This window comes from Sinocyclocheilus grahami, unplaced genomic scaffold (assembly GCF_001515645.1).
Source record: "Sinocyclocheilus grahami isolate Dianchi unplaced genomic scaffold, SAMN03320097.WGS_v1.1 scaffold30.1, whole genome shotgun sequence".
NCBI classification, from domain to species: domain Eukaryota; kingdom Metazoa; phylum Chordata; class Actinopteri; order Cypriniformes; family Cyprinidae; genus Sinocyclocheilus; species Sinocyclocheilus grahami.
Genome location: NW_015505209.1, coordinates 495,347 through 517,848, shown reverse-complemented (window position 1 = coordinate 517,848; position 22,502 = coordinate 495,347). Strand labels below are relative to the sequence as shown.

General features: G+C 34.5%; 1 protein-coding gene across 2 annotated transcripts in view; it reads left to right on the top strand.

The window, feature by feature from the left end:
• The first annotated feature begins 2,174 nt into the window (after positions 1-2,174).
• LOC107572135 (transmembrane protein 263-B-like) overlaps positions 2,175-22,502 on the top strand; it is a 29,301-nt gene continuing 8,973 nt past the window's right edge. For both annotated transcript variants that reach the window (XM_016258559.1, XM_016258551.1), the window contains exons 1-2: positions 2,175-2,347; positions 3,431-3,524. In XM_016258559.1, coding sequence (XP_016114045.1) covers positions 2,342-2,347; positions 3,431-3,524 — 100 coding nt within the window. In that variant the 5' untranslated portion in view covers positions 2,175-2,341. The remainder of the gene's footprint in view (positions 2,348-3,430; positions 3,525-22,502) is intronic.

The following is a 22,502-nucleotide window of genomic DNA, read 5'->3' as shown; positions in this document are numbered from 1 at the left end:
AAAACCAGCTTACTTAAAGTTAGTCAATGCTATTACAAACCTAAATAGCCAACTGTTCTCACATCATGTACAGTGTAAGTCAAAAACACATAAACAAAGGTCTAAATTCCCATTTGAATGGTGGCCCTTCTGTGTCCAAAATTGTGCAAAAACATCGTGGAACATGGTTTTCACACTGACACAGGGAGCAACAGTAACTAAGGGGGTCGGGGCCTACTGATAGGTCAATTACACTAGTGTCAGAAATGTCTTGCATGACTAGTTAAGTAAAGCCCTGACCTCCTATCACTGCACTCTTCTAGACTGCCTTTCTGTAAAACATATGGTTTCACTCGGGCCAAACCATTCTCACCAGTCTTACCTTTCCTATACAGTATCTCAAGCAGTTTTCCTAACAAGACCTTTTAACTAGGGTGGCCTATAAATACACCCTTTAACAGGAGTATACTCAGGTCATAGCAGCAGTCAGACAAGACGAAAGAAATATGAAGTCACGTTGACATCATGAATGAATAAATTATTAGGATAAGGATATTTTAAATACTTGACCTGCAAATAATATACATACTTGTAAGTAAATAATGAAATAAATAATCAGCATAATTGCATGGGAAAAAAACTTCTAATCAATAGAGAAAGAGAGAGAAATTTGTGTTTTACATTGACTTTACTGCTGATGTCATGAATAGATTAATAAATTATTAGGATACTTTAAATATTTGACCTACATAGAATATGCATACTTGTAAATAAATATATAGTTCAAATAATTAAATAATTAAATAAATAATCTGCATAACCACAAGAACAAGGGGAGAGAGCGAGAGAGAGAGAGAAATATATGTATTTTATATTGACTCAACTGTTTATGTCATGAATAATTAATAAATTACTAGGAATAGGATGCCTATAAAGTATGCATTCTTGGCAATAAATAACTCGATTCATTGGGCAAACAAATAAATAAATACCTTATGCCATATAGTATTATTAGCATTATAGTTTAGTAGTTAATAGTTTAATAATAAAGTGGTCAACAAATACTTGAAATGTAGTAGCATTAAGAAAAAACAAGAAAAATATATTTTTGAATATTTGGAAAAATATACAATATGGTAAGAGTAGCATTACAATGTATTATTTGTTAATTAGGTCAACAAAGACTTCAAATATAGTAGCATTAAGGGGAAAAAAACAAAACCAGAAAAATAAATTTTTTAATGACTGGAAAAATATGCCATATGGTAAGAGTAGCATTATAATTTAATATTTGCTAAACAGGTCAAGTCCATTTATGCCCTCTTTCCACAACATTTCTGAACACCGTTTTAACAGCAAAGCTTAATGCCTTGACCAGTGAACTCTGGCCTAAATGCAGAATCACATCAATTTCACTTCCGGCCAATAAAACCTAAATCCACCCCCCGTTTCACCTCTAGTCTTCTTTTGATGAGGTGATATATTATTTAGCAGCATGTAAGAAATAGTTTGTCAGGACAGACAGTGGAGACATAAAAGGTGTCTTACCTTTTCTCAGCTGTCATTAATGTCAGTGTAATCCTCCACTCTGAATCACCACAATCCCACATGCTCATAAAACACAGGACTGTAGGCAAACATATTTATAAAACATAAAAAAAAGTGGAGCTAATTTGTGGCAATGCATTTTTTAAATAAAAACTAAAAAGTAAATTAAAAAACAAAAATGTGTATTGTGACACTAATCTTTTACAAACTAATTTAGGTCTGAACCTGTTTATACAGTCTATGGTCTGAACATACACTGTGTCCCCCTTAAAATATTTTTTTATTTCCAAAATAAACCTACAAACCTGCACAAAATGAAGCCTTAAACCATAAAGACACATGCATGTAAACACCATATTACTTGCTCTGTTTCCATTTTTTCAGTTTTGTAATATACAAACAGGCCTAAAGTTTGATTTTGAGAAACACGCAAAAAATTGCCAAATAGCTATGCAACTATATCGCACAATTCTATCGCACAAGTCAGACATAAAACTGTTGTTTCAGTCCCTAATGAAACATTTACTATCGTACATTACATCAAAATACCCTAGTAACTGCAGTTCTTCAACAGTCAGCGTCAGTGAGTATAATTAACGCGCTGCCGCCCCCTATCGACCAACAGCTCAACAGCCTCCCCGAATTCTGTAAACATCCCGACGTCACTTCCGCTTACAGTCGCATGAAAAACATAGCAAACGCTGAATTTTATTTCGCATAAAGCGCTATTTCCATTCTATAGCCTTGTGCGTTCATCAATATTGAAGTGTAGAGACGCGCTTTCGAAAGCACGGCTTTATTAATAGCCTCAGTAATGAAGGTGAGTGGACTTGGTTTGTTTTGCGTGACAGTATAAAGCCAAACCTGTTCTTACCTGATTCTGCACGGACACAAACTGTTGAATATATATATTTATATCTACACACGGACCTTTTTGATACTGTGCCATTAAATGTGGTTACGTCGGATGGATGCTGTGTTATCTCGCTCTGATACATAGATAGGCTGAAATAAAACCCTAAACGGGGCAGCTGACATTAAGTCGATGCCTAGATATAATATTACATCAGCATGATGGTGCAAAATACACTGTACACGCTATGCAATTTTACTTTTATTTATTTTTGCAGCCGTAGAGTTTATGATTTTAGCTGTATCAGAGGCTGTAAAAGGGAAGAGATGATGATTATTATTATTGTAGGTCATTCCTGCTGTGCAGTATCTTTTGCTCTCTATAACTTTGCAGAAAGAAGTCAGTTTTGTTTGCAGGATGTATTCATGTAAATTTGCTTAGCAGACTTTCAGAAATGTGTCATGGTGAAGCCCAAACATCTTAACTTCATAAATTACCGCTTGATTTGACAAGAATGCCTGACAAGATGCAAATAAAATCAGTTGTTTAGTAAGGGATTGACCAATTAAATTACGTCAGGGTTTAAACTTGAAATGAATTTTGATATTTGATACATGATGGGATGTTTTAGAGAGGAAACATCCAACGAATACTACAAAACATCACAGAAATATCAAATCCATTGCTACTTACTGGTGCTTATGCTGCTGTTTTCCCACCAAAATGATGTTACTTCCTGCAAGATGATGTTATCCTCCTTTATCAATTTGACTCGGTGTCACATTAGTTCAAATGGAGGTATGATTATGTGTAATTTATGTTGTAGAACTAGTATGTCTACTAAAAATAACTAATGTAATGTAAAAATAATTGTTATTCAAACAAATATACATTTTAGAGATGTAGAGTTTAACATTTGATCCGATTAATGGTAAGACTCGATGGGAACATGAAAATGTACTGCATAACAGTAATGACTGTTATTGTTTGCGTTGTAGCGTGTGTATTTATGGATTGCCAGTGTGAACTGTATAATTATGTTAATTGAAGGGCCCGAGTGCAGAGGATGAGGTGATCGAGGAAGCACCTGCTGACCCTAATAATGAAGAACTTCCACCTTACCTGCGTGAAGAACCACCTGAGGGTATGTTCAGCCTTATTGATCCTTTCAGAGTATTTTGTTCTTAAATATTAATTCAAATAGGTTATTGAATGGATTTCTATTGTTGTAATGTTTGCATGATTGTTTTTTAATCAACAAACAAGGTTTTGGTAAATGAATGAATAAAGGGAAATATATATGTTTTTCATCTTATAAGTCACTTTTTTTGCCCTCACTGGTTTACAAATAGCTTTTCAAATGTATAAACGTCTAGATATATATTTTACATTTCTAAAGGAATATGTATTTGCAGCGAAGATACTTTTGGTTCTTGAATATGAAAAAGTGTGGAGTTGGTACGTTTTTTTTTTTTAAACCAAGGCTGCATATTTAAAAAAATAAAATGTACAGTAAAATCAATAATATTGTTCAAATTTAATTTATTACAATTTAAAATAGTTGTTTTCTGTTTTAGTTTATTGTCAGTGTTATGCGATCCTTCGGTAATCATTCAAGACACATTTCTTAATATTTTAACATTTTTAAAAAAAATTTGTATTTAATATCAATATTGAAAGTTGTGCTGCTTAATATTTTATTTTCAGGATTTTTTTTTGATGAATAGAAAGTTCAAAAGCATTTATATGAAATAGAAGTGTTTTTGTCACTATAAATGTTTTTACTGTCACTTTTGATCAGTTTAATGCATCCTTGGTTGAAAAAAATAAATATTAATGTCATAAAAAAAATTCTGACCCCAAACTTTTGAACAACAGCATATATTTGTATTTGGAAAGCTTAGTAAAAAGTGATTCTAATCACAGATTTTAAAAATGCACAGAAAACCTCAAGGAAATCTGGTCGATTTTTGTCAAAGAATACGCCATTATCTATTACTTTTTAATGTTGTAGTAAAGTATAGTGATCTGCAGAGGGCCACACTGACCAACATAAGACAAATAAAGACTACTGTAGTGAAAAATCGCTCTAATATGTGGAGTGCCAAAATGTACAAAGGTTTAAGTAAGTTTAATTCCCAAATCCATTCATCTTTCCAAACCGCTTCCCAGAAAGCCCTGCAGGTGCCCTCTGATACACATAGCCTGCATCTGTAGTTAATAATGGGCACGTAGGCTCTATTAATGTCTTTCATTAAGAGCTAAAGATCTTTCAGTTACAGAACATGTTTAAGTTAAAGTGGGCTTTTGTGCCCAAACCGTGATCAATGTCCTCTCTTTGTTCTCTGTGCTGTTTGATCTTTACGTCCAGGGACGGCACAAAGAAACAAAGCTCTCTTGTCTTGTCTCTTTATGAAAAGTCTATTCGAGGAGAAGGCTCTGATGCCGCTGCTTTGCCAGAAACAATCTCTTTAGTTTAAATGGCTGCATTATGTTGCTATAGATTGCTTTGGGATCTTTGGTGCCTGCTGCCCACCAGTGCATCACAGGTGATTGCATAACAGCAAACCCCTGCCCTCTGGCTTTTTGGCTGCTGCCTCGGTGCGGATCTTGAAATAGTTTATTATATCGCTGAGATTCTGTCCGTCTTTGTTGCTGGGAACAAGAATCTCTCGGATCTGGGCCGTGTATATTGAGTTGTTTGTTCTGATTCAGGGTGTGTTGTTCCGTAGATGTATACAAAGCCATTTCGGGTGAATCAACCTGTCTATTTTGGTGAAATTGTCTTCGTGATAACTGGCGTTTTATGAGAAATGAGCTTTGAGCTTGAGCACACCAAGTGCAGTGGGCCTGTTCACAAGGAGGGGAATTGTTTGGATCAGGCTTAATATCACTGAGCAAATAGCAGAAGGGATTGAAGTACAAGCAGAATGATCCTAGTTCAGTATCTCAGCAACCTCACTTAGATCTGCTTTGGTTTTCAAAGCCCAGGATGCTATTCATCTTGAAATAGTTTATTATATCGCTGAGATTCTGTCCGTCTTTGTTGCTGGGAACAAGAATCTCTCGGATCTGGGCCGTGTATATTGAGTTGTTTGTTCTGATTCAGGGTGTGTTGTTCCGTAGATGTATACAAAGCCATTTCGGGTGAATCAACCTGTCTATTTTGGTGAAATTGTCTTCGTGATAACTGGCGTTTTATGAGAAATGAGCTTTGAGCTTGAGCACACCAAGTGCAGTGGGCCTGTTCACAAGGAGGGGAATTGTTTGGATCAGGCTTAATATCACTGAGCAAATAGCAGAAGGGATTGAAGTACAAGCAGAATGATCCTAGTTCAGTATCTCAGCGACCTCACTTAGATCTGCTTTGGTTTTCAAAGCCCAGGATGCTATTATGGCTGCGTTTACACTGGCACAAAAAATCCGATCTTTCGCTCACATCTGACACAGATCGGAATTTGTTGCACACGTGTCGAGATCCGATTTTTTTGCATCCGATCTGAGCCACTTCCAAATGTGGATTTTAATCGGATACAAATCTGATATCTGGACATCCGACCTACGTCTAAACACACATATCCGATTCTCCACATATCATGGTTTAATTAAGTTATTTTTAATTTATTTTTTACTGTATGTGTACGTTAAAAGTACCATTCCGACAGCAAGAACGATCCTGAACTAAATGAAGATTAATGTCTTGGGTATTATGTGTTTATTGAACCAATCAGATAAGAGTAACTGGAGAGTCAGCGAGAGGCTCATTTGATTGGCTACAAGAAGAAGGTGGCCCCGCCCTCCCCCTCACGCTCGCAAAACTCAGTTAGTGAGAGAACAGTACCAAAATTGTAAGCGCAGAGAAAAGAAAGACGGAGCTGTACATATCGGTTTATTTCGAGAACTTTTTGGCCCACATGCTCAACAAGTCATTTAGACATTTGCAACAGTTAGTTTTTTTACACATACAGATTGGTTCTATGCAGTCAATCCGTTTTGCAGTTCTTTAAACTGTTGTTTTCGCTTGCAAATCACTGTTCACAGGCTTGCAGTGCTTTTGACGGTCTTTTGGCGAAAAAAACGTGCCAAAAGTGTAAGCGCGGAAAAATGAAAGTCAGAAGCATGCAGATCATATTTATTTTGCGTTAGCATGAAGCTGCAGTTTCACAATACATGAATTACACTTACGAGTAACAATAAAATGCTGCAAATAATTTTTTCTTGTGCTTGAAACGCAATTTACACCTTCACAAAGCTTCTCTTGCGCATGCAAATTAAATTTACGCTTACAGTCTTATGTACACTTCCACAACTCTTACCCTGCGTATGCAAATCTTTTTGACGTCATTCTACCTCCATAGTCGACTGAGTTCGGTTGGTGTGAAAGTGTACCGCACCCAAGTCCGCTTGGCTCATGTGAACGGTGTCATGAACGATTCAGTCCACTCACTAAATTGAGTCTCCTTAAAACCCCAAACTGATTCCTTTGGCTGAAAGAACCTTTAATGAGTACAGTATATTGAAACAATCATTAGTTGCATGTATGTAATTAATTAATTTAAAGTATTGTATCACTAAATGGCTTCAACTAACAATGGAATATTTACATAATGAAACATTTATAATATTTTACATGTTTAAGTGTGTGTGTGTGTGTGTTTATGTATGTATTTAAATTATTTCATCACTAATGATTGTTTTGATAATTGATTGATCTATCGATTATGTCCTGTTTATTTGAATAAAAAGCCACATTTATGCAATAATAGTAGCTATAATAGTAATAAAATAATTTGTGAAGTTACATGTCTGTAAAGTATGTATACTGTAAAGTATATGTTTTCTCTGCATGCACAGATGCTGATAATCAATCATTCAATTCATTGTTGATTGTTTTCATTAACAGTTTTATTGATCATTTACTGCAGCCCTTAATGAAAGCAAGGATAGCTTTTTTGACTGATCTGACTGATACAAACAGCAATTCTTAAGTCTTTTTGAATCATTGAATCATTAAAAGAACCTGTTCTTAAAGGGATAGTTCACTCAAAAATGAAATGGTTTACTCACCCTCAAGCCATAGGTGTATATGACTTTCTTCTTTCAAACAAATACAATCTGAGTTATATAAAAAATTGTCGTGGCTCTTTCAAGCTTTATAATGGCAGTGAATGGTTGAGATTTTGAATCCCCAAAAAAGTGCATCCATTCATCATAAAAAGTGCTCCACATGGCTCTGGGAGGTTAATAAAAGCCTTCTGAAGTGAATCGATGCATTTGTGTAAGAAAAGCAACCATATTTAAAACTTTATAAACCATAATCTGTAGCCTTTATTAACCCCCTGGAGCCGTATGGAGCACTTTTTTATGATGGATGGATGCACTTTTTTGGGCTTCAAAATCTCAATCACCATTCACTGTCATTATAAAGCTTGGAAGAGCCAGGCCATTTGTTAATATAACTATGATTGTATTAATCTGACAGAAGGAATTCATATACACCTAGGATGGCTTGAGGGTGAGTAAATTGAACTATCCCTTTAAGAGTCATTTTTTTAAAGAACAAGACTATAATGCTTCCATTGGATGTTTTTGATTCACGAAAACAACTTGGTGATTCATTGGTTGTGAATTGGAATTTAAGCTTATGTTTTGCAAGCTAACTGCTCAGTGTATTAGCTTAGCATATGTGGATTGAATTCATGGGTAGATTGAATTATGACATCAGTAAGGTTTGTGGTTGGAATAAACACAGTCCATACTAAATTGCGAAGTGTACCGATACTGATTACATATAATGTGCATCTTTGCATGCTCCTGGTCACACTTATAGTGTGACCACTTTCCATAACTCTGAATAAATTGACTTGGGAGAGCAGCTCACATTCTCTGCAACACTTGCAGGTGCTGTTGTGTCTGTTTGTAAAGTTTTGGTGGCTAGTCCAGTGTGAATAAAACGGTGAAGCTAGAATCTTCTCGTCTTGGTGTTACCTAGTTATAGTGGTAAACAGCCGCTAGTACTTGCAGGTACAGTATGATACTCAAGTTGATAATGCAGTTCGACCCAAAAGTACCTTTAAAAGTGTTCAGCGGGAGCGGGAAGCATCAAAACCCATTTCTTACACCCTCGTCATTATAGAAAACATGTCAATTCAATTTTCAATTCAATAAGTTTTATTTCCTGAAGTGTCGCTGATGTTGTAGATGTACAGAATGAGTCCCTTTAGGGCGTATGGTCGTCTGAGGTCAGACATAGTCACAGAGGATTTGGAGCGGAACCAGACAGGCTAGTCCACATGCTAATATTCATGTGGGAAAATACAGCCAAAATGGAGCGGCCCTCCCTGAGGCATTCGCGCTGCTGCAGACAGTGTACGGTTTACAGACCGTTTCTTCTGTTGATGCAACATTTGCACCTGATTTTTCTTCTCAAGCTTGTACTGTTGCCTCATCTGTAAATGTCAAATGTGAGGACAGAATGAAAGGCAGGGCGGTAATTTTTAGCAAATTACGGGTGGCGAACATAGTTGTTTCACAATTATGTCCTTTGTGTGTTTTAGTGCGAGCGGGCGACAGCGAAATTCAATCAAGGTTAGATTGTCAAGCCCTGTCGGTGTGATTGCACTTTATTTTTTGAGTGAACAGGCTGGAACTGACGTAAACCTGAGAAATACAACACCATAGATTCAGTCTGCCAGCTAATTTGAGCTTCTGGTACTACTGTTTATCTAAAGCACTACTCGTTGAGGCGTTCATTTAGACATCAGTACCCTGTCTAAGTGTTTTTATGTATGTCATTGGTTCTGTTGGTCCAAATGCGTGAAATATCAGCTAACTGACATTTTTGACCGAGTAATTACAGTACTGCCTTGACTTTCATAACCTGTTTTTAGCATATGATTGGTTACATTCACCCAGTCCATGTTGGGGATTGACAGCTGTATTTATTAGCAGGTGTGAGTCTTAAATTGTCTTGCAATACCTGTAACTATAGCAACCAGTAACTGTAGGAAATGTCTCAAAGCGCCTTGAATTGCATTTTTAAGGATTTCATTTGTATTTCATCCTCACAGGCCAAAAACTTGGTTTGGTTCAGTTCTGTCTTTTGTTTTATTTTGTCTCACACTACGACTGCACAATACCCCCTTTTTCTGACAGTTTTCATTACCTCGTTGAGGTTGACCATATAAATTTTGTGGTCATATAGTTTAAAACACTAACAAACAAGTAGTAGATTATTCAAAGTAAAATATTTTGTTATAAAATATAAGTTCAAATAATGGTATGATGTCGGAACCGATAACTTCGTGGGCAGTGCACCGACATATAACGCTGTTGTAAGCGTTGTAAGCCCAAGTTCAAGTCCTAGCTCACGGTCCTTTCCCAATTCTGACCCCCCCCACTCCATTTCCTGTTAATATATATTGTCCTATCCTAATAAAAGGTAAAAATGCCAAAAATGTACCCTTTTCACAAGACTGTGATGATGCGTTTCAACGGTCATCAGCATCATAAATCCTCAAAAGTTTTTAGCGCTAAAACTAGTTAACGCTAATGTGAGGTTGTTTCTCACATTTCTCACATGCAAGCGTCTATGGGAGCGATGGTAAATTTGACATCGTTCTCTCTTCTGACTGCCATTTTCAGTCTCTCAATTGTTTTCCTTTTTTGAAAGTCGTGAAAACACTATCGTGGAGTGTGCTATTTCAGCAAATGGAAATGGAAAAAATATTTTTGTGGTACTCTCCCATTCGCTGCTCTCGAGGTTAACCCAACTATGACTATTTCCGCTGCTGAGAAACCCAGAAATGTGAAAAAGGTCCCTACAATTTTTTTTGTTTGTTTTTGGTTTAGTACTATGATACTATTATATATTAGTGTCATTTTAGTAGCATTGAGTTGTCATTTTTATTCGTTTTTTTTATTTGTCTATATAGTTTTCATACATTATTTCAGTGTAATTTTAGTACATAAATTAAGTTGCATTGTGATACTAGTATAGTGTTTACTAAAATTTTGAATTAGTTTTTATTTTTTCCATTTTTGTTAATTATATATTTTTAGTAATTGTGGTGTTTTTGTCATTTTTATTAGTTTTTTGTCTATATAGTTTTCATACATTTTTATTTCAGTTTTAATTTTAGTTATTTGAATTAAATGAAAATGAGAAATGTTTCCTTTGCAGTTAGCTGAAATAAAAGGTTTTATTTTAATTCAGTTAAAGTTTATTTTATTTCAAATAGTATAATTGTTTTTGTAGCTTTAGTCTTAGTTATTTAAGTAATTTTAAGTTATAGTAACTATAATAACACTGTTTAGTTGTCTAAAAAGAATGGGTTTATTTGTTTTTGAATCAGACTGCGCTGCTCACGCTGTAGGTTAGTGCATGCAGCCCATAAAGACAATAAAAACAACTTTTATTGCCATTATTTTACGGTAAATTATCTTTTTATTAGTGCTGTCAAACGATTAATCGTGATTAATCGCATCCAGAATAAAAGTTTTTGTTTACATAATATATGAGTGTGTACTGTGTATATTTATTATGTATATATAAATACAAACTAATGCATGTATATATTTAAGAAAAATATGTTATGTTAATATATTAAATATACTTATATATAATATAATTATATAAATGTATATACATGACACTATCGTGGAGTGTGCTATTTCAGCAAATGGAAATGGAAAAAATATTTTTGTGGTACTCTCCCATTCGCTGCTCTCGAGGTTAACCCAACTATGACTATTTCCGCTGCTGAGAAACCCAGAAATGTGAAAAAGGTCCCTACAATTTTTTTTGTTTGTTTTTGGTTTAGTACTATGATACTATTATATATTAGTGTCATTTTAGTAGCATTGAGTTGTCATTTTTATTCGTTTTTTTTATTTGTCTATATAGTTTTCATACATTATTTCAGTGTAATTTTAGTACATAAATTAAGTTGCATTGTGATACTAGTATAGTGTTTACTAAAATTTTGAATTAGTTTTTATTTTTTCCATTTTTGTTAATTATATATTTTTAGTAATTGTGGTGTTTTTGTCATTTTTATTAGTTTTTTGTCTATATAGTTTTCATACATTTTTATTTCAGTTTTAATTTTAGTTATTTGAATTAAATGAAAATGAGAAATGTTTCCTTTGCAGTTAGCTGAAATAAAAGGTTTTATTTTAATTCAGTTAAAGTTTATTTTATTTCAAATAGTATAATTGTTTTTGTAGCTTTAGTCTTAGTTATTTAAGTAATTTTAAGTTATAGTAACTATAATAACACTGTTTAGTTGTCTAAAAAGAATGGGTTTATTTGTTTTTGAATCAGACTGCGCTGCTCACGCTGTAGGTTAGTGCATGCAGCCCATAAAGACAATAAAAACAACTTTTATTGCCATTATTTTACGGTAAATTATCTTTTTATTAGTGCTGTCAAACGATTAATCGTGATTAATCGCATCCAGAATAAAAGTTTTTGTTTACATAATATATGAGTGTGTACTGTGTATATTTATTATGTATATATAAATACAAACTAATGCATGTATATATTTAAGAAAAATATGTTATGTTAATATATTAAATATACTTATATATAATATAATTATATAAATGTATATACATGTAAATCTTAAAAAAAAAATATATATATATATATATATATATTTATAATAAACACAGTACACACTCATATATTATGTAAACAACAACTTTTATTTTGGATGCGATTAATCACGATTAATCATTTGACAGCACTACTTTTTATCTAATCACAATTAATTCAGATAGCAAACTAGATTCATCAGCAGAAATGAGATTCAGTAGGAAAGTACATTTATTCAAGTACGTTTTGTTGTTGTCTATGGCAAACAAAAGCACAAAGGAAAGACCATTTGAGTTTGAATAGCATTTTTTTTTTACAAATTAACGGGTTGGTGTACATCTTATATTTGTGATTGACAGCAAATAATAATGCATATTCTATGCTTATATGTTAAAGATGTGACTGACAGCAACTAGTTGACTGAAGTTCAGCACAAATCAACCCAGCTTGCTGTCAAAATTACGGTTTTAATTGCTAGTTGTCACTCTCTTTCATAACCAAACTGTCTATGAACATACCTGTATTTAGCACTCCAAACAGGACCGACAACCTGTATTTTGCTGCTATGTGTAGCCTGATGCTGTGCTTCTCATCTAACCTCACCCAAGCACAAACCCAGCAATCTTTCAAACCGCCCTGTGCAATTACAATTCAAGGTGTGTATTTGCCTATGAGAGCAGCTGAAATTAAATCAATCTCGCTTTTATGTCCAAAAGAAAGGAATCAAGTTAATAATAGCTAAAAATTATGTTTTATTAAGTTTGTGCGCTTCTGTCCTGTTTGCTTGGAGCTGTGCGCCTGTTCCATCATCCTGACAGATCCAGTGTGCATGAGGGGCTCAATCTGATGTTGTGTAAAAGGATGATGAATGGACCATCAGCCGCACGAGGCTCCCGGTGCATCGTCCACCTGCGGTTCTGCCTCGCTGTTTTCATTAGGTCCCCATAGCCGAAAACACAGATCAACATATGCGCTGATCAAAGAGACCTGAACGGGATGATGGATCGGTTCGAGTGTGGAAAGAAGCCGGTGGTTTCAGGTTCAGTCCTACAACTTGTTTTTCATCTTAAGTAATGCGTTTAATTAAAAATAGGCTAGCGGAGATGAATTACTTAAGAATTATCAGATGTTGTGGTGCAAGGGAAATTATGGCCTCTCTGTGAAGGGAAATTAAATTGTAGGTAATTTGGTGTAGATTTTATAATGTCTAGTTAATGTTGAAACAGATTCTATTGAACGGTTATTTTTATTCTGCTATCTGGCAGCTGCTATCCATCACAGACGTAAAGCTGTAGTGGGTTGTTTCTGCACCACTAGTGTCACCAAAGTGCAAAAATAATTACTTTTCAAACAGGTTTCCTTCCTGGTTGGCCAACATCTGGCTCCGCCCCCAAATTTATGCCATTGGTTGAGCTAGTGTTACATTGTTGGGCATCTTAACATTTTATCATATGTCAACCTATGAACAGGGAAGGGTTATAGTTAACTAAAACCATTAAAAATTGTACTTGAAATAAAATAAGATGTACCTTACAATAAACAGTTTTGTAATAATATATAATTTCAAATAATAATAATATGTTATGTATATATTGTGTTAAATTATATTTTGTTGTCATTTTAATTTTATAACACCATAGTTTAAATCATTTGTGTCCATTTTTAATTTGGAGCGACATGAGGTTGAAAAAAAATGATGACAGAACTGTCATTTTGGGGTGAACTATCCCTTTAAGCTTGTATAGAACAACGTATTTTAAAATTGAAAAAACACACATGATCTTTAAGTATATGTGGCCTTCTTTGTTGTTTTACTTTGCTATTTTTTAGGCTTGAGTTGCTCTCTAAGCTTCTGCCCCTCGAGCCTCTGTGCTTTAATGGCCAGAGATGAATGGAACCTGTCCAGTGTAACAAACCAGAAATGCATACCAACTAGGCACCTAGGTACACGCACAAATAGATATTGTCAATTTACTCTGGACAGTGGCTGTGGGCACCATCTGCGAACGACGGCTCTCCATACTTGTCTGATCACAGGGAGACATTTGTCACTTGAATGCTTTGTCACAAACCGAAGGAAATGTGAAGTTTTCTGGCCATTATATGCACACTCATGCTGGGCCGTCTCGTACTTTCAAAACCTAAACTCAGAAGACATCAGGACTGATGCGCATCAGCTGGCTTCACAGGCCATTTCATTATCTGTCACAACACAGCCCAACCTGGAGCTTTTTAAAATTTTCGATTTAAATATATTTTATCAGTAATTTATTCCTGTTATGCAAAGCTTAATTTTTCTGCATCTTCAGTGTCACATGATCCTTCAGAAATCATACTGATTTGCTGCTCAAGAAACATTTCTCATTATCATTTTTAAAATCACCATTTCTGCTTAATATTTTTGTGCAAAACATGATGCACTACTATTTAATATTAATACGTTTAAACACGTATACATTTCATGAAACCAATAGTGACAGTAAATATAATGTTATAATGTTACAAAAAGTCTATTTCAAATAAATGATTCTCTTTTGAACTTATAAATAAAAAAAATCCTGAAAAACAATACAATCCACAAAAAATATTAGGCAGAACATTTTTTTCAATGTGGATAATACAAACCATGATTCATAATTAAACACCAATAATAATTGAGCAGCGAATCAGCATATTAGAATGATTTCAAGGAGTAATGATGCTGAAAATTCAGCTTTGCATCACAGGAATAAATTGCATATTAAATTAGAAAATAGTAATTTTAAATTGTAATAATATTTCACAATATTACTATTTTTACTGTATTTTTGGTTAAATAAATGTAACCTTGATGAGTTTAGGAGCTGCATTTATCTGATCAAGATGATATATTTACATTTAGTCATTTAGCAGACACTTTTATCCAAAGCGACTTACAAATGAGGACAATAGAAGCAATCAAAATAAAAAAGAGCAATATGTAAGTGCTGTGACAAGTCTCAGTTAGCCTAACACGGTACGCAATTTTTTTTATTTATTTAATAAATAAAAAGAAATCAAGTAGAATAGAAATAAAGAATAGAGAATGCTAGTGTTACAGGGTCATATTTTATAAAAAATAAAAAATAAACCAAGTAGTTAGGATAGAAATAGAATAGAGTGCTAGAGTTAAAGGGTCAAGTGTTTTTTTTATAAATAAAAAAAAGAAAACAAATAGATAAAATAGAGTTAGAATAGAGAGTGCAAGTGTTAGAGGGTCAAGTGTTTTTTATAAATAAACAAACAGAAAAAGATAAAATAGAGTTAGAATAAAGAGTGCAAATGTTAGAGGGTCAAGTGTTTTTTTATAAATAAAAAAAGAAAACAAATAGATAGATAAAATAGAGTTAGAATAGAGAGTGCAAGAGTTAGAGGGTCAAGTGTTTTTTTATAAATAAAAAAAGAAAACAAATAGATAGATAAAATAGAGTTAGAATAGAGAGTGCAAGAGTTAGAGGGTCAAGTGTTTTTTTATAAATAAAAAAAGAAAACAAATAGATAGATAAAATAGAGTTGGAATAGAGAGTGCAAGAGTTAGAGGGTCAAAAAAAGATTTTGTTTTTAGCCGATTCTTGAAGATGGCTGCTCGGACTGAGTTGGGCTGGTCATTCCACCAGGAGGGAACAGTTACTGTAAAAGTCTCTTTGGAATGGCACAATAAAGCGACTTTCACTTGCAGAACGCAAGCTTCTAGGGCACATAACTCTGAAGTAGTCAATTTAGGTAAAGGGGTGCAGAGCCAGTGGTGGTTTATTGGCAATAATGCTAAAAACATTATTGCCTTGAATTTTATTAATTGTAGAGGTTTGATAGAACTTGCTGGAAGACCTGCCAAGAGAGCATTGCAATAATCCAGCCTGGACAGAACAAGAGTTTGAACAAGGAGTTGTGTAGAATGTTCCGAAAGAAAGGGCCTAATCTTCCAAATGTTGTATAAATATGAGATTCTGCTCTCATAAAGTCAAATTATATAGACAAATACAGTATATAGGTTATATTGACTGCAGATATTTTTTAAAGCAATAGTTCCCATTAGAACAGTTAAAATATATTTTGTTGTTTTTCATGTCTTTGGGGTGAGGAGTCATGTTGTGAAATTGTCCTTTCAGGAAATTGTGGGTGAAAGGAATGGACTGTTTATAATATAAACAATATTCAGAAAAAATAAAATGAATATCTAGCAATAGAGAAGGGATGAAAAAGGGAAAGGCAGAAATTTATCACATTCAAAAACAGAATGGATTTAATTTAAGAAAGGCAAAGGCTGTCTCTGACCCAAATGTGACCATGCTTTTCACATCCAATTTTTTCCTCTGCCATGACGAGCAGAAATCATTTTTTTAGAAAGGGAACATAATGGTGGGTGAAATGACAGGTTGGGTGAATGCATCTCTCTCTACAACTGTTTTCAAAGGACTGACAGTTGCTCTCCACCAGCTCTTTGGCATAGAACAATGAAAAGCAGCAAGGAGCCGACTTGCCATCTGTAGTATGACTGGTAAATTATGACACTTCATTACAGCTTCCTCTTCCTCTATCTCTCTTTCCTTCTCTCTATTTCTCTTTCTCGCTTTATCTGTTCTTTTCCTCACTAACTACCTCTCTGTCTCTCTGGTTTTACTCATTCTCTGTCTCGCTGTCTCTGTCTCTCTCCCCGACACCTGTCCTCAGCACTGTGTTGCTTGCTGTGGAAGAGCAAATCGGGAAACCTCATGGGTCAATTCAACCTACATTTCTTGACATGTACACGGTCGTTAATATGTTTCTTACAGTTCAATGTCAATTGCTAGTTAGTTAGTTGCTAGTCTAAGTCATAAGAACCCACCCACAAGTCTCTATGATATCCTGGTTCTGGTCCTTCTTTTTGGGCCCAATGTAATCGTCCACCAGGTCCAACAATTCTATTCAACAATTCAATTTTATTTAAACTGAGCTGGATGTTGACATCACTGAATTCAATGATGAACTGTCTTTAACTGAAAAATTTGTGTTTACTATTGTCATTTTGCATTATTGACACTATTTTCCTAATTAATGCTGTTCAGTTGCTTTGTCACAATCTGTATTGTTAAAAGCGCTATATAAATAAAGGTGACTTGACTTGACTATTCTTGCCATGAAAATTAAAAGAAAAATTTGTTTTAATATTAGTTTAGTTTTAGCATGTTAAATTTACATAATTTTATACATGTTTTTACATGTATAATTGTTTAGAATTCGGTCCAACAATTCTATTCTTGCCATGAAAAATTTTATATATTTTAGCTTTAATATTATTATTTTTTTTACATTAAATTTACATTATACATGTTATAATGTATAAAACATTTAAAACAATAAACATTTATGCATGTTTTAAATGTATAATTGTTTATAAATTTATTATTTTTAACTATAATGTTTAGTTTCTTGCTATGAAGATATTTGTTTTTATATATTTATATTTAATATAATTAATATATATACATTTTTACGTTTAATGTACATCATTTTAAATAAGAATTAAATTGAAAATAAATGATATATATATATATTTATGTATAATAAAATGGTATATTCATCTAATTATTATAAAATATAATCAATATATATTATATTATTTACATTTATAAATTTACAATGTAAATTAAATGTATTATTTTATTATATATAGACTGAAATAGTCATTCGGCAAAGGACGACTTGGATCAGTGTCAAAGCAATTCCATGCAATCATCTTGGTGCTTCATTCTAAGCTGCTTTTGATATTGAGACTCCTAGCATAAGCCAGAGGGAAAAAATGCTGAGGAACATCTGTCCCCTCAAATATGAAAGAATAATAAAGTTATTTTGCGCACGTCTCACCCCCGGTCAGCAGAATCTCTCATTGGTGTGTTGTTGCACACTGTTATCATTGCAAATCCCTGCTCGGCAAAACCAACAGTAAACAAAAAAATGCAGTGGGGGTGAACTGGGGGTTTGCCTGCACTGAATTATTTAAGGTCTTACCTTGACGATTCTGCACACCATCTGCTTGATGTATAATTCAAGAGACATGCTTAGGGTGGGACGTCTTAAATGAAGCGCTCTGCATTGAATGGTCACAGTGTTGCGGGTCCAAACATTATGTAGCCTGAACCCTTTGATGTGTGTGATATGAGAGATCTCCACTTTTAAAAGCTTCACTCTTTGATATATACCGTATTGACCCGAATATAAGACAATGTTTTTTTTCTTGGAAATACATCTGAAAAAATTAGGTCGTCTTATATTCAGGGTCTAGACTTTGAAATGTCAATAATACACCCACAATAATAGGTGGTGCCAAATACACATAAAACGAGTGTGCCATGAAATACGTAATGTAATGCATGTTGTAAAGATCGCGAGAAAAACCAAAAGAAAAAGAAAACCTTACAGCTGCATGAGTCGTGACTGTCACCTTAGCCTAATGGGACAAACTCCCTTTGTGATTTTAAAACGTAAGACAGTACCCAGATTTGAAGACTACAGTAAGATTTAACTTCTACTGTTAATAAGATTTTGGTAGGCTACTATTAGATGGATAGCCTAAATGTCCTAATTCAGATGGGCTACCTGTTTTTGTTTTGTTTTTTTCAATGGTATATCAGAAAGTGTTTTTTAAATGTGATTGTTGGTACATTTTAACAGTTTTTACCATACTTTCAAAACAAAAATTAAAATAGGAAAAATATGCAATATGAAAATAATTGAAGACAAAATGTGTTTTACTGAGATAAAACAAGATTTGGTTTTTAAAAAGCCTTTTTCCAAAAGATAAATCTGGAAAAAGGGGGGTCGTCTTATAATCAGGGTCGTCTTATATTCGGCCCAATACGGTATTTCAGAATCTGTACCGCAAATTCCAGTTACACTTGCTGTTTCATCTACGGATGGTAAAGACCAATGTACATGGCTTCTTTCGGCACGCTCAGAGACTTGACGTGTCTTTCTAAATCCCCAAAGCACCGAGTCTGACATGAAAAGCAAGCCAGGGCAGGAACCGCAAGCCAGGTTCTCCTCCAATAGGCTCAGCAGGAACAGGCAAGATTTTTTCCCCCCTCCATCTGTAGCTACTGAAGTGCAAGTGTGTGTCATCGGCCTGTCAATCACACACTGTATTGCAGCAAAATCCATCTGGGGAAAATAGAGACTGTTTGAATTATTAGTGGCAAATCGCTGAATCTAGATCAGTACTGTTTTGCTATCTTCTGACTGTCATTTCTTACGATAAGCAGATGTCTGATCTGAGATCAGTGTCTAAAATAAAAATGCAGGCCTAGGTTTGAGAGTCATTGAATCACAGCTTGACTCATGGTGGCTAAAAGTAGAGCTTTTCCACCAGTTTTTGTCATATAACCAAGATCGAATGGTTATCTCTTTGAAGGAGTAAGATTGCGTTTCATTTCGATCTGTTGTTGCGGTGGACTGTGAACTGAAACTACTGTGGAAGCTGAAGTGAAGGTTGTTGTACTGTAAAACGATTCGTTTGAAAGCTGTTTAAAGGAATTGATTGATATTAAAGAGAGACGGTTCACCCCAAAATGAAAATTGTCATTACTGACCCTTATGTCCTTCCTAAACGCATAATTTTCTTTTTTCAGTGGAACACTAAAGGAGATATTTGGTAGAATGTCAGAGCTGCTCTTTACAATGAAAGTGGATGGAAAATTACACTGCCATGCTTCAAAATGGGGGAAAAACAACCACCATAAAAGTATCCTAAAAATAGTCCATATGACTATATTTCAAGTTTTTGAAGACATACAGTAGTTTTGTTTGAGGAACAGAACAAAATCAAGTCAAAATTAATTGAAAATTCCTCCTCCTTCTGTTATTTGCTTTGAAATAGTATTATGTGTTACACTGGGTTTGACATTAACATTTTAAAGTCATTTAAGACATCTTGTGATTGATTATTTGTAATGAAATTCATTGAAAATTATTTTAATAAATTATAATATATTTTGTTATATTATATTTATATAATGTAATGTTCCTTTCTTCTGTTACTCACATCATAATGATAGCCCAGTACTCTAGTTTAGCGTGAAGGATTTGTTCTCAGACGTCTTGTGACGTCTTGTACATTTAAATGTTTTGAGTTGAGAGTAATTGAGAGCTGAATGACTTACACAGTCTGTTTGGCAAAGAATAACATTTGCTTGCTTTAGCTTCGCTGAATTTGTGAATTAGCAGTAACAGTAGTAGCTCATCCTGGAAGACAGTCCTTGCATTCCACTTGTCCATGATAGCCCAGTACTCTAGTTTAGCGTGAAGGATTTGTTCTCAGACGTCTTGTGACTGATAGTGGTACATTTAAATGTTTTGAGTTGAGAGTAATTGAGAGCTGAATGACTTACACAGTCTGTTTGGCAAAGAATAACATTTGCTTGCTTTAGCTTCGCTGAATTTGTGAATTAGCAGTAACAGTAGTAGCTCATCCTGGAAGACAGTCCTTGCATTCCACTTGTCCTTTTTTAGTGTGTGTATTTGCGAATACGTTTTCGCTGGTCTCATTAGTGTGTTTCTACTGAAGCTATTTAGTCTCAGTTACATCTTTTTAGGTTCAATTTTCATGGTGGCTGTAAAAGTGCATTGCTCCATACTCCCTATAGAAACGCTTGGAGAACTCGCACCATTAGGAAGTCCCAAAAGTCGTAGTCGTGATTGACTTTGATGGAACGTTTTTACAGAACAGTCTCTCCTAGCTGAGTTGATGACTTGCATTCATAGAGATAAAGTGTTTTTACTGAATCCACAATGTTGAGTTAGACATCTCATGGAACTGCTCATATTCTACAAAACAGTATAATATCTAGTAAAAATGGTTCTATGCCAATAAATTATTGAATATTGTGAGTTATAGGCTAATACTGTAGGTTTATAGAGATGTTGTGAGCGGTGCAGGCTGGGTAGTAACTGATTACATTTAATCTGAATTATGTAATCCGATTCCAATAATTAAGTACTTGTAATTAGATTATATTACATTTCAAAATACTTGTAATCAGACTACAGTTACTTTTTTATCGATTACATCATTAAATGTCATTCACACAAGAAGCCTTGACGCACTTCATGTTGTTAATAACAATGAATGGAATGTGTTTTCTTTCTCTTTGTATTTTCATATCAATATGGTCGAAGATTATCCTATTTAAGTCAATGTGTGATTCAAGTTATGTCAAAAGTAATCAATAAGTAGTTTGATTATATTACCAAAAATGTAATGTAATAGATTACATTACTAACTAAAATGTGTGTCATGTAATCTGGAATCAGTAATGAATTATCATTTGTAAGTAATCTACCCAACACTGGTTGTGAGCTGTAATAGTCTAATGAAGATTTTGTGATATTGTGAGCTATATTTTATAGAATAGATGAGCTAGGCTAATGAAATAATGAAAACGGAGTAATATGGTAAAAGGTTATAGATGTCAGGTTAATGACAATAGCATGAGTTAGGCTAATAAATAATGAAGATAATACGCTATAAGTTAATGGTAAGCAATGAACATCATACGATGTTTCTAAGTCATGTTTTCATTAAAAACAGCTTTTGTTTTTCCAAAAAAGCGCATGCTTGTGAATTTTTCATAGTTTTGTTTCAATTTTCAGTAAACTTGTGCTAGTATTTGAAATCACACAATTGTGATTGTATCTTGGACAGTACAGAAATCACACAATAGAAACGTAAGGTATCAGCTAATAGCGAGCTGGTGAATATTGTCTAAACCATGTTTTCATAATAACACAGCTTTTGTTTCTCCGAAAAGGGCATGCTTGCTTTTAACGGCTTTGTCAGGATTTTCAAGGCGGCGTCCATGGGCTTCCATCGCAGGCTTGTGAAGCAGCTAGGCTGGCATTTGAAATCACACAATAGACCCTGTCATCGATATAAATATCGAAGGCGAATGGCACGAGTGACTCATTTGCACGCATTATCAGATCCTGGCGCCGCGGGATTGGCGGGAAAAGGTCTACCTCTGCTTATTGAAGTCAACAAACCTACATTGGGAGGACTGGGATGAGTAAGCACAAAGGTTCAAGTGTCATACGTGTCTCTCCCGATAGGTCAGATGCGAGCAAGCTTGTGCACCCGGTGGAAACATTGACCTTTTCGATAAGTGGTTCACCGGTAGTTATTTATTTATTTAATACGGCTGTATCAGGCCAGCAGGGAAAAAGGCCACATTCAGACTCCATTTCAGCCGAGTTCTTGTCAGTCCCATAATTGCCAAAGCTCGTCATCGAATGGAGCTTCTAAACACAGCAGTAGTGGGCTCTGTAAAACTGGCTACCGTTGAGTTTTGCGAACACTCCTCCAGGCTTTTTAAGTAATTTTAAATGCGTATTTGTGTCAAAACATCTAACATACTGGCACGTCAATCTATTTTTATGTTTTTTTCATGTTTGTCCCCTTTTTTCCCAGCGCCTCTTGTACTAACACCATGTCCAGCAAGGTCCAACGGTAATTCAGTACATTCCCTTCCAGGC